The following is a 13048-nucleotide window of genomic DNA, read 5'->3' on the forward strand; positions in this document are numbered from 1 at the left end:
GGAGCGCGCGCTCGCGCCCCTCTCCCCTTCCAGCCCATCCCCCCAGCCCCCCTACCGACCTACTTTACTGTCTCCAAACTCGGGCAGCCCACCTGGCCCCCGACGACCCCAGCCCCTGCTCCGGGTACCCCGACGTTCCATCCGGACCTGCGTTTCACCCGGGCGGCGCGCGGCGATCTCGCGCCCCGCGGAGCCCCGGGCCCGCGCGCGCGCGCCCGCCCCCGTAGACAGACAGCGCGCGCGCTCCCGGGCCGCCTCCCCCAGCGCGCGTCCGCTCCGGGCTCGCGCCGCCGCCGCCGCCGCCGCCGCCGCGCGCGCGCAGCTCAAGTAAAGGAGGAAAAAAAAAAGGGGGAAAAATAGAAAGCGGCGGCGGCTGCAGCAGCGATCCGCCGCCGGACTGGGCCAGGCCGGGCGGCGGCCGCGCGAGCCGGCGATCCAGGGCACCGGCGGCGGCCAGCCAGGGCGGGCCGTGTTCAAAAAAAAAGTCGCGGCGGCGGCGGCTGCTCAGGGAAGGAGGCCTCAGGGCCGCGTGCAGCAGGCGGGCAGCCGGGTGGGCTGGGGGCGGCCGCGCGGCGTTCCGGAGCCTCGGGCCGCCCGGAGCCGGCGGGCGGGCGGAGGCGGAGGCGGCGGCGGCTGCAGGAGCGGCGGCGGCTGCGGCGGCGGCGGCGGCATCTCCTCCTCACATGACCCCACTGTTTGTCCCCGTGATCAGCGCGAGCGGCTCCCGTATCTCCTCCGTCCCCTCCTGCCGCGCGGCGTGAGCGCCGGGCTCGGGGCCCCCCCGGCCGCCCGCCCCCTCCCCTCCCTCCCTCCCCTCCCCTCCCCTCCCCCCCGGGCCCCGCGCCCCCCCCGCCCCCGCCCCCCCCATGGACATGCTGGACCCGGGTCTGGATCCCGCTGCCTCGGCCACCGCTGCTGCCGCCGCCAGGTAAGATCCCCGGCCCGGCCGTGCCCCCGCGCCCCGGCCCCGCGGCCTGCAGGCCGGGGCCGCCATGATCCCGAGCGGCCGCAGGCCCGGCTCAAAATGGAGGCCGCCGGCGCGGGGGGGGACCCGGCGCCTCCCGCCCACGGCCCCCGGCCTCGGCGGCGCCCCCGGCCTCAGGCGCGGCGGGGTGGGACTGGGGCCCTGCAGCTGGGCACGGGGGCGGGGGCGCGGGCAGGGGCCGCGCTGACCCTGCTCCCTCCTGTGCCCCCGGCAGCCACGACAAGGGACCCGAGGCGGAGGAGGGCGTAGAGCTGCAGGAAGGTGAGTGCTTGCGGGGCCGGCCGCGCCCGGGGAGGGCTGGGGGCGCCCGGCGCGGCCCTGACCGTGCCCCGACCCTCCTCGGCCCCAGGCGGGGACGGCCCAGGAGCGGAGGAGCAGACAGCGGTGGCCATCACCAGCGTCCAGCAGGCGGCGTTCGGCGACCACAACATCCAGTACCAGTTCCGCACAGAGACAAATGGAGGACAGGTGAGCGGCGGGCCGCGAGGGCGAGCGGGCGGGCGGGCGCGCCAGGAAGGCTCGGACCTGGCCCTAGCGCCGTCCTCGCCGCTCTGCCGCCCCCTGCAGGTGACATACCGCGTAGTCCAGGTGACTGATGGTCAGCTGGACGGCCAGGGCGACACGGCTGGCGCCGTCAGCGTCGTGTCCACCGCTGCCTTCGCGGGGGGGCAGCAGGCTGTGACCCAGGTGGGTGTGGACGGGGCAGCCCAGCGCCCGGGCCCCGCCGCTGCCTCTGTACCCCCAGGTCCTGCAGCGCCCTTCCCGCTGGTAGGTGCCCTGCCACCCTTGGGTGGGGGGGGGGCGAGGGAGTGGAGAGGGGACACTGGCTCTGCTCTTGGGGAGCCCCGGGGGTGGGGCAGGTGTCGCCCAGCGGATGCTGCCTTCAGGCCTCAGGCTGCATGGGGTCAGATCCCTGTTGTGCACCGTGGAACCTGGGGACAGTGCTCTTGGAATTTATTTTTTTTTCCGCAAAATGGGAATGATGTGTCTAAGAGGAAAGTTTCTTAGAGTGCAAAACGGATTGGTTCAGCAAATGATCGCTGATCTCCTGCCATGTTCCAGGGCTGTTTGAGACACAGGACAGAATGCTACACGCAGAAGGAGTCCCCACTCCTGTTAATTGCAGAGAATGCAGTAAACCCCAAGCACAGCAATGAGGGGAGGGGATGGAGGACCAGAGGAAGCTAAGGGTAGCCTCTGCCCTCCTACTCCCCAGGCTGTGATCCAAAATCCCTTCAGCAATGGTGGCAGTCCGGCGGCCGAAGCTGTCAGCGGGGAGGCACGATTTGCCTATTTCCCAGCGTCCAGTGTGGGAGATACTACGGCTGTGTCCGTACAGACCACAGACCAGAGCTTGCAGGCTGGAGGTGAGGAGAAGAAGTCAGGTTGGCAGGTGGGGGAGGCAACGGGCCCAGCAGGGAGGGAAGCCCCCCCAACCAGTTCTGACTTCACCCTGTCTTGCCACTGACCCCCCACTCTCCCTGCAGGCCAGTTCTACGTCATGATGACGCCCCAGGATGTGCTTCAGACAGGAACACAGAGGACGATCGCCCCCCGGACACACCCTTACTCTCCGTATGTGCAGGGGACACCAAGAGGGCCTGGCATTGAAATGGAAGGAAGAGAGGGGTTTCTGGAGTAGAAGCTGGGCAGTTAGCATGAAGTGGGCACATGGTGTAATTTTTTTTTCTTTGCCTGTTTCTGCTTCTCTAGTGCACATAAAGTGTCATGTTTTTTGTTTTTGCACATGGATTTACTTTGCAAAGATAATTTTTAAGTCTAATACTTAGTAGATGCTTGGGCAAACAGATCTGCGATAGTACATGCCCCCCTTTTTTTTCCTCTTCTTCTAGAAAAATTGATGGAACCAGAACACCCCGAGATGAGAGGAGAAGAGCCCAGCACAACGAAGGTGAGGACAAGGTGTGGCTCCGGGTCCCCCCGACCACCACCCTCACAGGCTCAGCCAGCCCTGGGGTGTGGAGTGACAGAGAGGGAAGCCACTCCTGGGCAGGCCACAAGTGCTCCAGAGGGCTTTGCTGGACGCTGTAAAGGTAGAAAGTGAGCAACGAGGGGAGAGTACAGTGTCAGAAGTAGAGGGACAGGGAGTGTGAATTGGAACTGGCCATTTGTTGACCCGGCTGGTGATCTCGAATTCATGGCCCACATCTAAGATAGTGGACTTCACATTCCCATACCGATTGCCTGCCCTACTTGAAAAATGGGGCTGACCGGGCTCACCTGGGCTGACCTTTCCACGTGGCAGCTGTCATGCTCACATCCCTCACTCCCATGCCTGTCTGGCCTCCAGAAGTAGGTCTGTTCCCCCAGGGAGCACATCTCAGGGAGAAACTGCATGAAGTTCTGCCTCTGGCTGCCTAAGGCTGGAGCATCCTGCCCTTTCCAGAAACACCAAGTCTCACCTCAGGTCATTTGGCCTTCAGTACTGTCCCACCCCGCCTGTCAGTAGCCACTGCAGTGGGCACAGCAGTGTGCAAGTGCCAGGAGAGTGCTTACACCCCAACAACCATCATTCAACAAATATTTACTGCCCGTGGGTTCTGGGCCGAGCGGCACAGGCCCGGTGCCAGGTCTGGAGTCTGGCCTGGAGCGTCAGGGAGGCTCAAAGGCCTGAGGGCTCACATCTCATGGGTCTTATGGGACATTGATGGGGGGTGGGCTGGGGTGAGGCTTCCCTAGGGAGAGGGGAGTGTGGGTCAGATTACTTTGTGGGGTGCTTGTTTGGTTGTGGAAGAAGTACTATTTGGAATGCCTCAGGAGGGAAGATCGGGAAGGCCTCGAATGCCCGAGTGAGGCGCTGAATGCTGAGTCCTAAAGGTGGTGATGGGGCTGGGGTCTGTGGCCCGGGTAGTTGTGTTCTGAGTAGCTCCTCTCTGAGTTCAGGCGTTCATTCAGCACGTGCATACTACAGCCAGCCCCCATTTTGCGTCCTCAGACATGGCAACGCAGCAGATAATAGGACAGACAAGGTCTCAGCTCTCTGTGCGCGTTCTGGTGGGAGAGATGGGAGTCACACACAGCCGCATCAGGCAGTGCAGGCAGTCACAGGCAGGAGAGGAAAGCTGGGGAAGGAGGTGGTGGGTGATGGCGGCATGGCAGTGTGCTCTGAAGGGCTCTCTGGGAGGTGACATTGAAGCAGAGCCCTGAAGGGACCTGAGGGAAGGGGCCTGTTGAGAACCTCAGGAGAGTCCCGGGCAGAGGGAAGAGCTAGGACACAGGCCAGGCCCTGAGCCAGGGCCGCTGTGGTGTGTCTGCAGAAGAGCAGAATTCAGGAAAGGAAAGAGGAAGTTGGCGCAGTGGAGGGGGCTGCCCAGGCCAGATGGTGGAGGACCTTGGAAGAAGTCCCCAGTGTGGCTGTCTGGGCTCCTGTGGTTTTATTCCAGGGTGATGAGAAGCCAGCGTAGGGGTTTGGGTGTGGAGGCTATTGGCAAGAGTGGTGGGAAGAGGCTGGGAGGTAGGAGACTATATGAGTGTCAGGCCTGAGATAGGGCAGGGGTTGGGGGAAATGTGGGGAGGACTCCAAGGCTGGAGAATAAGGGTTTCGTGCTGAACTCCCCTCCATGCTTGGAAGGGAAGGGGTGCATCTGAGCTTGGTTTTGAGATGCAGTGAGTTTGAGGGGCCCCCAGAGCAGCCCCAGCCACTGTGGTGTGGCGTCAGGGTGGTTCTTAATCTCCGTACCTGTCTTCCCTCTGTGAAATGCTGGAAGCACAGCCACCCCCAGCACCTGGTGGGGATGCAGTGAGTCGTGGTGGCCACACAGTAAGGCTGAAGAGAGAACTCAGGACCCTCCCACCCCACTCTCACCCCCGCCTCTCCCTCAGTTAATCTAACTCCAGGCAGCCTTGAGACTTTCTCACCCTGTGAAGCAGTCTTCGTCACCTGCCCACTTCTCCAGCTCCGTCCTGTCTCTGCTTTCCTGACTTGCAGAGCATCTGCCCCCATCTGCTCATCCTCCCAGTACCTTTGGCCATCTGGCTCATGGCTCTACCAAAACAGCTCCACTTCCAGTCACCCATGGTGACCCCATTGCCATATCCACTGGCCTCCTTTACTGTCTGGGCTCCAAGCGTCTGACGCTGCCTGTCCCTCTGGAATCTTCCTTTCTCCTCCATCCTCTCTGATTCTCCTGTGATCTTTGCCTCTCCTGCCCCACTGTTAACAGTGAAATTTCCAGGGTCCCAGTTCCAAGTGAGTAGATGGGGGTGCCGGGGAATCTGTGTTTTCCATCAGCTCTTCAGGTGATTGTCATAGTGGACAAATTTGAGAAACTGCTTTGGCTGCGAGTGTTTCTTTTTTTTTGAGAAGGGGGTCTCACTCTGTCACCCAGGCTGGAGTACAGTGGCACAATCACAGCTCACTGCAGCCTTGACCTCCCAGGCTCAAGCGATCTTCACACCTCAGGCTTCTGAGTGGCTGGGACCACAGGCAGGCGCCATCACATGGGGTAATTTTTTTTTTTTTCTGTAGAGTGGAGGTCTTGCTATGCTGCCCAGGCTCATCTTGAACTTCTGGCCTCAGGCAGTCATCCGGCCTCAGGCCTGAGCTGCCACACCCAGTCTTGCTGGTGTTTCATAAGGTCTGGCCCCTCCCGTCGGCCTCAGGTGTATGATGTGTGAGGCCCAGCAACGGGCTCGGAAGCTCTTGATCAGTATCCCCCAAACTCTGTTCCCACTTGTAGGTGTTCCTCTTTTTTCTTTGCTGCAGAAGAGTGTGTGACTCACAAAAAGTTGAGGACTGTTCCTTGATGTCCTCCCAGGCTTCGCCCACCACCTGGCTCCTGGTAATGCAAGGAACTGTGTTTCCATCCATTCCATTCCTCTCACTGCAACTCTAGCCCCACATTTTGAACTACCTATTCAAGATTTCCATCTCTGGACATCCCTGTAATGCCTCAAACTCAACTCACCCAAAACAGAATGTGCCATCTTCCCTCTCCAAAGGCTCTCATGCAACCTTCTTCTTTGCAGAGCAGCAAAAGCTACCCCTGTCACAGCTGCCCAAGCCAGAAACTAAGACCAGAGCCGCTTTCAACTCTGCCCTCTTCTTCCCTTATGGCCACAAACCCCAAGTTTCTGTTATATGGTGAATTTCAGATCCGCTTCTCTCACTTCTTTTTCCCTCCTTCCCACCACTTCTTGGTACTGCAGGAGCTTATCCCAGAGTCACAAACTCAAATGCCTGCAGGGGCCTGAGGGAGGCAGGTGCACTTGGCATGTCAGGAAGGGGCGTGTGGCTGGGTGTGGTGGCCCACGCCTGGAATCCCAGCACTTTGGGGATTACATTTTGGCCAAGACGGGCGGATCACTTGAGCCCAGGAGTTTGAGACCATCCTAGGCAATATGGCAAAACCCTGTCTCTACCAAAAAAACTAAAAATTAGCCAGGCCTGGTGGTACATGCCTGTAACAGTCCCAGCTACTTGGCAACCTGTGGTGGAAAGATGGCTTGAGCCCGGGAGATGGAGGGTGCAGTGAGCTGAGATTACCCTCCAGCCTGAGCAACAGACCCAGACCCTGTCTCAGAAAAAATTAGGAAAGGTTGTGGGGGGCCCGCAGTGATCTGGGGCATATGTGTCCTGCCTGAAGGGTGGCCCTTGCCCAGTGCCTTCCCCTTGCTGCCCTGTCAGAATCTAGGGCCACTGTTGCCAGAAACTCTGAGAAGCTAGAAATCGAGACTTCTACGTGAAATCTGATTTTTAGGTGCCAGATTGGATTGCTTTTTCCGTTTCATTGATTTCTACTCTTAATGTTACTAATTCATGCTTCTACTCACTTTGTTTTTTTTTGTTTGTTTGTTTGTTGTTTTGTTTTGAGACGGAATCTCGCTCTGTCACAGTGGTGCGATCTCAGCTTACTGCAACCTCTGCCCCCCTGGTTCAAGTGATTCTCCTGCCTCAGTCTCCCAAGTAGCTGGGACTACAGGTGCCCGCTGTCACACCTAGCTAGTTTTTGTATTTTTAGTAGAGACGGGGTTTCACCATGTTGGCTAGGCTGGTCTCAAACTCCTGGCCTCAGGTTATCCACCTGCCTCGGCCTCCCGAAGTGCTGGGATTACAGGAGTGAGCCACCGCACCCGGCCCCTTCTACTCAGTTTGGATTCAATTTGCTAGGTTTTGTGCTTTAGCTCCCCCGGCACACCCCAACTCCAGCTTTTTAAGGTAATTCTTTTTTTTTTTTTTTCAATTTTCTACTAAAATCTTTATTTTACAAGATTTATGTTTCACAGCAGGGATTGAGATGATTCTTAACCTTTCTCTTTGCTTAACAGCGTTTAGAGTTGCCAGTTCACTCCAGCATCACTTTAGCTACATCCCACTGGGATATGTTGTGTTTTTGTTATCATTCAGTTTAAAGTATTTTCCAATTTTCCTTGTGATTTCTTCTTTGACCTTTCTGTTATTTGGAGGCAGGTTGCTTAATTTCCAAATATTTGTGGGTTTTCCAGATATCTTTTTGTTATTGATTTTTAATTTAGTTCTGTTATGGTCAGAGAACATACTCTGTACGTTCAGTTCCTTGAAATTCGATGAGACTTACCCGACGGGCCCGAATGTGTCCTAGCTTGGCGGAAGCTTCTGGGGCAGACAGGTGTCTGCCGCTGTCAGGCAGAATGTCCCCCCAGGTCAGTGAGGTCAGGCTGGTTAAGTGTTCAGGCTTTCTATTCTGATTTTTTTTGTTGTTGTTTACTTGTTCCACCAATCAATGAGAAGGATGTCCATGTCTCTCACTATATTTGTGGATTGTCTATTTCTTCCTTCAGTCCTGGCAGGTTTCACTTCTGAATTTTCTCTTTTTTTCTTTTTTTTTTTTTTGAGACAGGGTCTCGCTCTGTCACCCAGGCTGGAGTGCAATGATGCGGTCTCGGCTCACTACAACCTCCACCTCTTGGGTTCAAGCAATTCTCATGCCTCAGCCTCCCAAGTTGCTGGGATTATAGGCACGCACCACTATGCCTGGCTAATTTTTGCATTTTTAGTAGAGCCAGGGTTTCGCCATGTTGGCCAGGCTGGTCTCGAACTCCTGGCCTGATGTGATCCGCCCTCCCAAAGTGCTGGGATTACAGGCGTGACCCACCCCACCCAGCCTCTGAATTTTAAGTGTCCTATGGAGTAACTGAAGTGCTGCTGTGGAATGAACGTGGCCTTGGTCCTAATGGGTCTTCCTGTATTTCAAATGTGCCATGATAGTCTTCCGAAGCCACAGGCTGGACAGCATCACCACCTGCTAAAGTCAGGGCCTAGATTCAAGGGCCTGGGCCTCTAGAGGAGGAGGAGATGCGGTCCTGACCTGCGAGCAGAGCACGCAAGGCCTTGACAACCGATCTTTACAACCTCTTCCCACCCCTGCATACCCTGAAATGGTTTTCAGGCCACCATTTCTGGGATCTTCCCACCTGCCTGCCTTAGAGTCCTTCTCTCAGGAACCAGCCCGAATGTTTCCTGGATCTCTGAGGATTCATCCCACCCCCATTCCCATGCAGAGGCCATGGCTCGGCGCCTGTCATTCCCGAGGCACTTTGTACCATCTTCAGTGATGACACGAATGCAATGGGGTTAGTGCCACCTGCCCACAGTGGTGCTGCGAGTGCCAATGGGGCACACCAGGGCTGCTTCCACCCTGGACCCCAGCCTGGCAGAGGGTCTGGCACATAGTAGGGCGGGGATTAGGTGTGTAAGAAGTAAACGCGCGCTGGAGAGGATGTAGCTGCAGCCGGCGCCCAGCTCTCGAGAGGACCTCGGGAGGGCAGAGGCTGAAATGAGGCCTTCTGCCGAGTTCCTCCATGGACCCCTGGGCAAGGAGCGCTCTGCTGGGGACTGCGCCAGCGGTGCCTCCAGGCCTGGACTCTCAGCTCCGCTGCTGCTTTTGGCCAGAGTTCCCAAAGGCGGGTGTGGTTGTCTTTGGTGGGAGGGTTCAGTGCACCGTGATAGTAATAGGGGAGCAAGCACTCACTGAGCCCAGTGCAGGGCCTGGACAGTGCTCCATAGCGAGCACTGATCTTGGGGTATTGGTTTTGGAGGAAAGAGGGAGCACAAGGATGGAAGGGGCCAGGGAAGAGTGGTCACGGTGGGAGAAGGAGAGTCCACGTCCATCAGAGGGTTTGTCACTCAGGCCTGAGTGGGAGGCACTGGAGGCAGGGAGAGGCCAGTCAGCAGCACGTGGCCACAGCCCAGAAAAGCCGGAGGGGTTTGCTGGTGGGTGGGCCCCAGCCTTTTCAAGGGAACGGCAGGGCTGGGGAGCTGCCGATCTCGGGGTGTGAGGGTAACGGGCAGGCTGTGGCCCACCCCTCCTTCTGAGGCTCACCGGACCCCTGACCTGTTTCCCATCACCATTATCCAAGGCTTTGAAAAGACCCCCTGGCCTTCCTGCCACATCTGCCCTAGCTATAGGCTTCGTTCCCCTCCACAAATGGTGCAGACAGCATGAGCCACCCTGGCAGGGGGCTGGGGGTCCGTGGGGTGGGAGTTGGGGGTAGCTGAGCGTTCTTTCCTGTCCCCACGGTGCCTGGTGCTGGGGCTTGGCAGGCAGTGAAGGGTTGGGACAGCCTGGCTTTAGCCGGCCCTGAGTCAGGGGTCTCAGGCTCCGCAGCACACAGACCCCAGGCAGGTATCAGGACGGGATGTGGCCAGAGAAAGGCATGTGCTCTGTCTGGGGGCAGCTGCCACCCAGCTGACACAGTTGGCGTGAGATTGTGGAGTTTTATGGAGTAAAATCACAAATCTGGGTTTTTTAAGTAAAATCTCCTATGAGTTGCCATCTCTGGCCTTCAACATAGGGTTTGAGTCTTTCATGGGTGAGCTGGTGCTTTGTGGGCCAGGCCCTGGGAGCCGCAAGTACCAGTTGGGATCTGCCGTTGCCCTGTGGAAGGATTTTAAGCAGGGGTGAAATGTGGTCAGACTTGGATTTAGAGATGAGGGAAAAAAACAAAATCATGGTGCCCAGAGTCTCTGGGGAGACGGGAGAATGCAGTGCAGGGGCCGCGGGAGCCAGAGAAGGGCACTGGTCCTGCGAAGAGTGGCTCTGCCCATCCCTGCCTCCCAGTATGTGCCCACTGTGACCAGAGCTCCATTTCTCAAAAGAAGCCAGTGACGCCAATTACCATGAGAAATTTCCTTATTTTTAACTGTCGATTAAAATTTATACAAGTATGGCGGGGCAGGCCCGCAAAATGATCTCCAAGTGCCTGGCCTTTGACGCCCATCCTAAAAGCATGTGTGGCACTGGAGGGCCCACGTTTCTTTGTTCGTCTTGAGAAGCTGGGGTGGGGGCCGGCTGGGCTCAGGGTGCGGCCCCTCACTTCCCAGGGCTGTGGTCTCGGTGGGGCCTGCACTGTGCCTGGGTGTCCTCAGGCTGAGCCTCTGCCCTGTGAGGACGGCCTCTCGGGCACGAGCCATCAGCAAAGGCGTGGCTGTGACTCTGTTTTCCGCAGTGGAGCGGAGGCGGAGGGACAAGATCAACAACTGGATCGTCCAGCTTTCGAAAATCATTCCAGACTGTAACGCAGACAACAGCAAGACGGGAGCGGTGAGCACCCCGGACCCTCGGTGGCTGTGGTGGGCCTGGCCCCCAACCCTTGCATGCAGAAAGTCCAACAGCCATGGGGCTTGGGAGTCATCCCTGGGGTGGAGGCCGGTGGGCGGTGCCCGCCCTAAGGCTCCTGGTCCCCTCGCCCCCCAGAGTAAAGGAGGGATCCTGTCCAAGGCCTGCGATTACATCCGGGAGTTGCGCCAGACCAACCAGCGCATGCAGGAGACCTTCAAAGAGGCCGAGCGGCTGCAGATGGACAACGAGCTCCTGAGGCAGCAGGTGGGTGCGGGGCCTGGAGCGGGTCAGGGCCCAGGAGCCCCAGATGCAAGGCGCTGGCCCTCAGCTCCCTTGTCCTCCGTCGTGTCCGCCAGATCGAGGAGCTGAAGAATGAGAACGCCCTGCTTCGAGCCCAGCTGCAGCAGCACAACCTGGAGATGGTGGGCGAGGGCACCCGGCAGTGACGCCCGCCACCACCGCGCAGCCGCCGCCGCCCACGCCGGCCTCTGCTGCCCCCTTCCCCAGCCCTTAGCACAGAGAGGGACACACGCCCCTCCCCCAGCTGCGTTTTTTTATAGTAGATTTTTAACAAAAAACGGGGAGAAATAATGCATTTCCGTGGATACAGTGCCCACCGCCCTCCTCCACTTGGAAACGGTATCCTCCCTCCCCATCCGTCTGTCTGTCGCCCTTCTCCCAGCCCTCAGTAAGCCCCAGCACTTCTAGTGGTCTCACCTGGAGGCAAGAGGGAGGGGACAGAGGCCCTGCCATGTCCCACTGCCTCCTGCTCTCTGGAGGTACTGAGACAGGGTGCTGATGGGAAGGAGGGGAGCCTTTGGGGGGCCACCCGGGGCCTGGACCTATGCAGGGAGGCCACGTCCCACCCCACCTCGTTTCTGGGTCCCTGCTCCCCTTTGGGTGTGTGTGTGTGTGTGTTTTAATTTTCTTTATGGAAAAATTGACAAAAAAAAAAAATAGAGAGAGAGAGAGAGGTATTTAACTGCAATAAACTGGCCCCATGTGGCCCCCGCCTTGTCTGCTTGTGTGTCTGTCCATCTCAGGAGTGGGGAGGGGGCCTGGGGTCTGCAGAGCTCCACGAGGCATGATTCCGCTGTTGTGCACATGGCTGTGCACGGTCCCTGCCAGCTGCACTACCCAGTACCCAGTGGTTGGTTGGATGGATGGAGGAATTAAGGAATGAATGTCCCCTTTGAGGCCCTAGGCATGCATGAGGGTGTGGGGAGCTGGGGTCAAGGACATGTCCCATGTTGGAGGAGAGGTGGGGGTCTCCGTGTCAACAGTTCCTGAAAACACAACCAGCCCCTGGCCCTGCCCTGCTGGGCTGAAGGCCTCCCCTCTGCACCAGCCAATAGTGGGGCCTGGCCTTGAGCCCCTCACCCCCAGGGAGGGCAGATGGCCAGAGCGCCAAGCTTGGCCCGTCAGCCTGTCGCCTTGCACCAAGGCTCTGGCGCCTGTGCTGTGACCCCTGCCCCTGCTGATGATGAAACGTGTCCTCAGCTGAGATGCAGCGATGCCTGGTAGGGCTGGGGGCTGCTGCCGTGTCTTCCCCGGGTGAGCACACCCCTATTCACTGGGCCCTGCTTCAGCCTGCAGCCCCATTCAACTCCATCCACTCCCAAGAGCTGGGCCTGCCACTCTGCTCACCTTGTGGAGCTCCATGCTCTGCCTTTCCTCCCCAATTCCCCCCATCCCCGCACTCGTCTCTTCCCTCAAGAGCCCTGTCTCCTTTTCCTAGCTATTCCCATCTGAGGCCCTCTTTATTCATTTAGTTTTTAGAGACAGGGTTTCACTCTGTCACCCAGGCTAGGGTGCAGTGGCGCACAATCACGGCTCACTGCAGCCTTGACCAACTACAGGTGCGTAGCACCACAGCCAAGATTTTGTAGAGATGGGGTCTCGCTTTGTTACCCAGGCTGTGACAAGAGCAGCCTCCCATGTGGTGTGGATGAGGAGGCAGATGGCAGGGCCTGTCCATTTCTGTGCTTGAGTGGGCCTTGGCAGTGGTTCAGCAACCAGGAAGCAGTGTTCATTCCTCGACAGCAACATCCGCAGGCTCTGGTGACTGGGCTGACACTGGATGGCCCTGGGATGAAAGAGGCAAAGTGGCAAAATGTCCAAGGGCCCATCTGGAACCAAGGTTTGTCGATCCCCTGGGCCGTGTGTACCCTGAGCTGGGCCTGGTAGTGGAAAGGAATGAAGGCACTGCAGTCAGGCAGCCGGGTTCATCCCCCAGCCAGTGGTGTCCTCAGGAACCGGCTCCCCAAAAACATCCCTGGCTTGTAGTGCTTGCCAATTTCTGGGTGTCAACACTCCCACTGCTGCTGATTTCAGGGTACCAGCATGATGCCACTGAATGCAGAGTTTCGAGATGTGCACGGTCTGCTCTGTTGAGCCAGGTCTAGCATGCCGCTGTGCCCTGCTGTGTTTTAGGGGAGATGAGGAAGCCTGGTGGGTAAGAGCAAAGGCCCTGGAGTCAGGCTGTCCAGGCTAGAATCCCAGC

General features: G+C 58.4%; 1 protein-coding gene across 4 annotated transcripts; it reads left to right on the top strand.

Annotated features, from left to right (window-relative positions):
- The first annotated feature begins 725 nt into the window (after positions 1–725).
- Positions 726–11564, top strand: USF2 (upstream transcription factor 2, c-fos interacting). Of its 4 annotated transcripts, XM_055236446.2 has the most exons (10): positions 726–928; positions 1200–1246; positions 1335–1453; positions 1553–1753; positions 2202–2352; positions 2473–2560; positions 2839–2897; positions 10433–10527; positions 10681–10809; positions 10902–11564. In XM_055236446.2, the coding sequence occupies exons 1-10, from the start codon at positions 867–869 to the stop codon at positions 10989–10991; spliced, it is 1041 nt and encodes a 346-aa protein (XP_055092421.1). In that variant the 5' UTR covers positions 726–866; the 3' UTR covers positions 10992–11564. The 4 variants fall into 4 exon arrangements, with proteins under 4 accessions (XP_055092421.1, XP_055092422.1, XP_055092423.1 ...); XM_055236447.2 differs by lacking the exon at positions 1553–1753; XM_055236445.2 differs by having other exon boundaries at positions 734–928; positions 10681–11564.
- The last annotated feature ends 1484 nt before the right edge of the window (positions 11565–13048 follow it).

The sequence above is a fragment of the Symphalangus syndactylus genome, chromosome 13 (assembly GCF_028878055.3).
Source record: "Symphalangus syndactylus isolate Jambi chromosome 13, NHGRI_mSymSyn1-v2.1_pri, whole genome shotgun sequence".
In the NCBI taxonomy this organism is placed as follows: domain Eukaryota; kingdom Metazoa; phylum Chordata; class Mammalia; order Primates; family Hylobatidae; genus Symphalangus; species Symphalangus syndactylus.

Bases quoted from the DNA above. Each gene is read 5' to 3' on its own strand.
- USF2 (XM_055236445.2), top strand. From the start codon at position 867: ATGGACATGCTGGACCCGGGTCTGGATCCCGCTGCCTCGGCCACCGCT. The intron at 929-1,199 runs GTAAGATCCCCG...TGCCCCCGGCAG, and splicing joins ACCGCTGCTGCCGCCGCCAG to CCACGACAAGGGACCCGAGG. The intron at 10,528-10,680 runs GTGAGCACCCCG...CTCGCCCCCCAG, and splicing joins ACAACAGCAAGACGGGAGCG to AGTAAAGGAGGGATCCTGTC.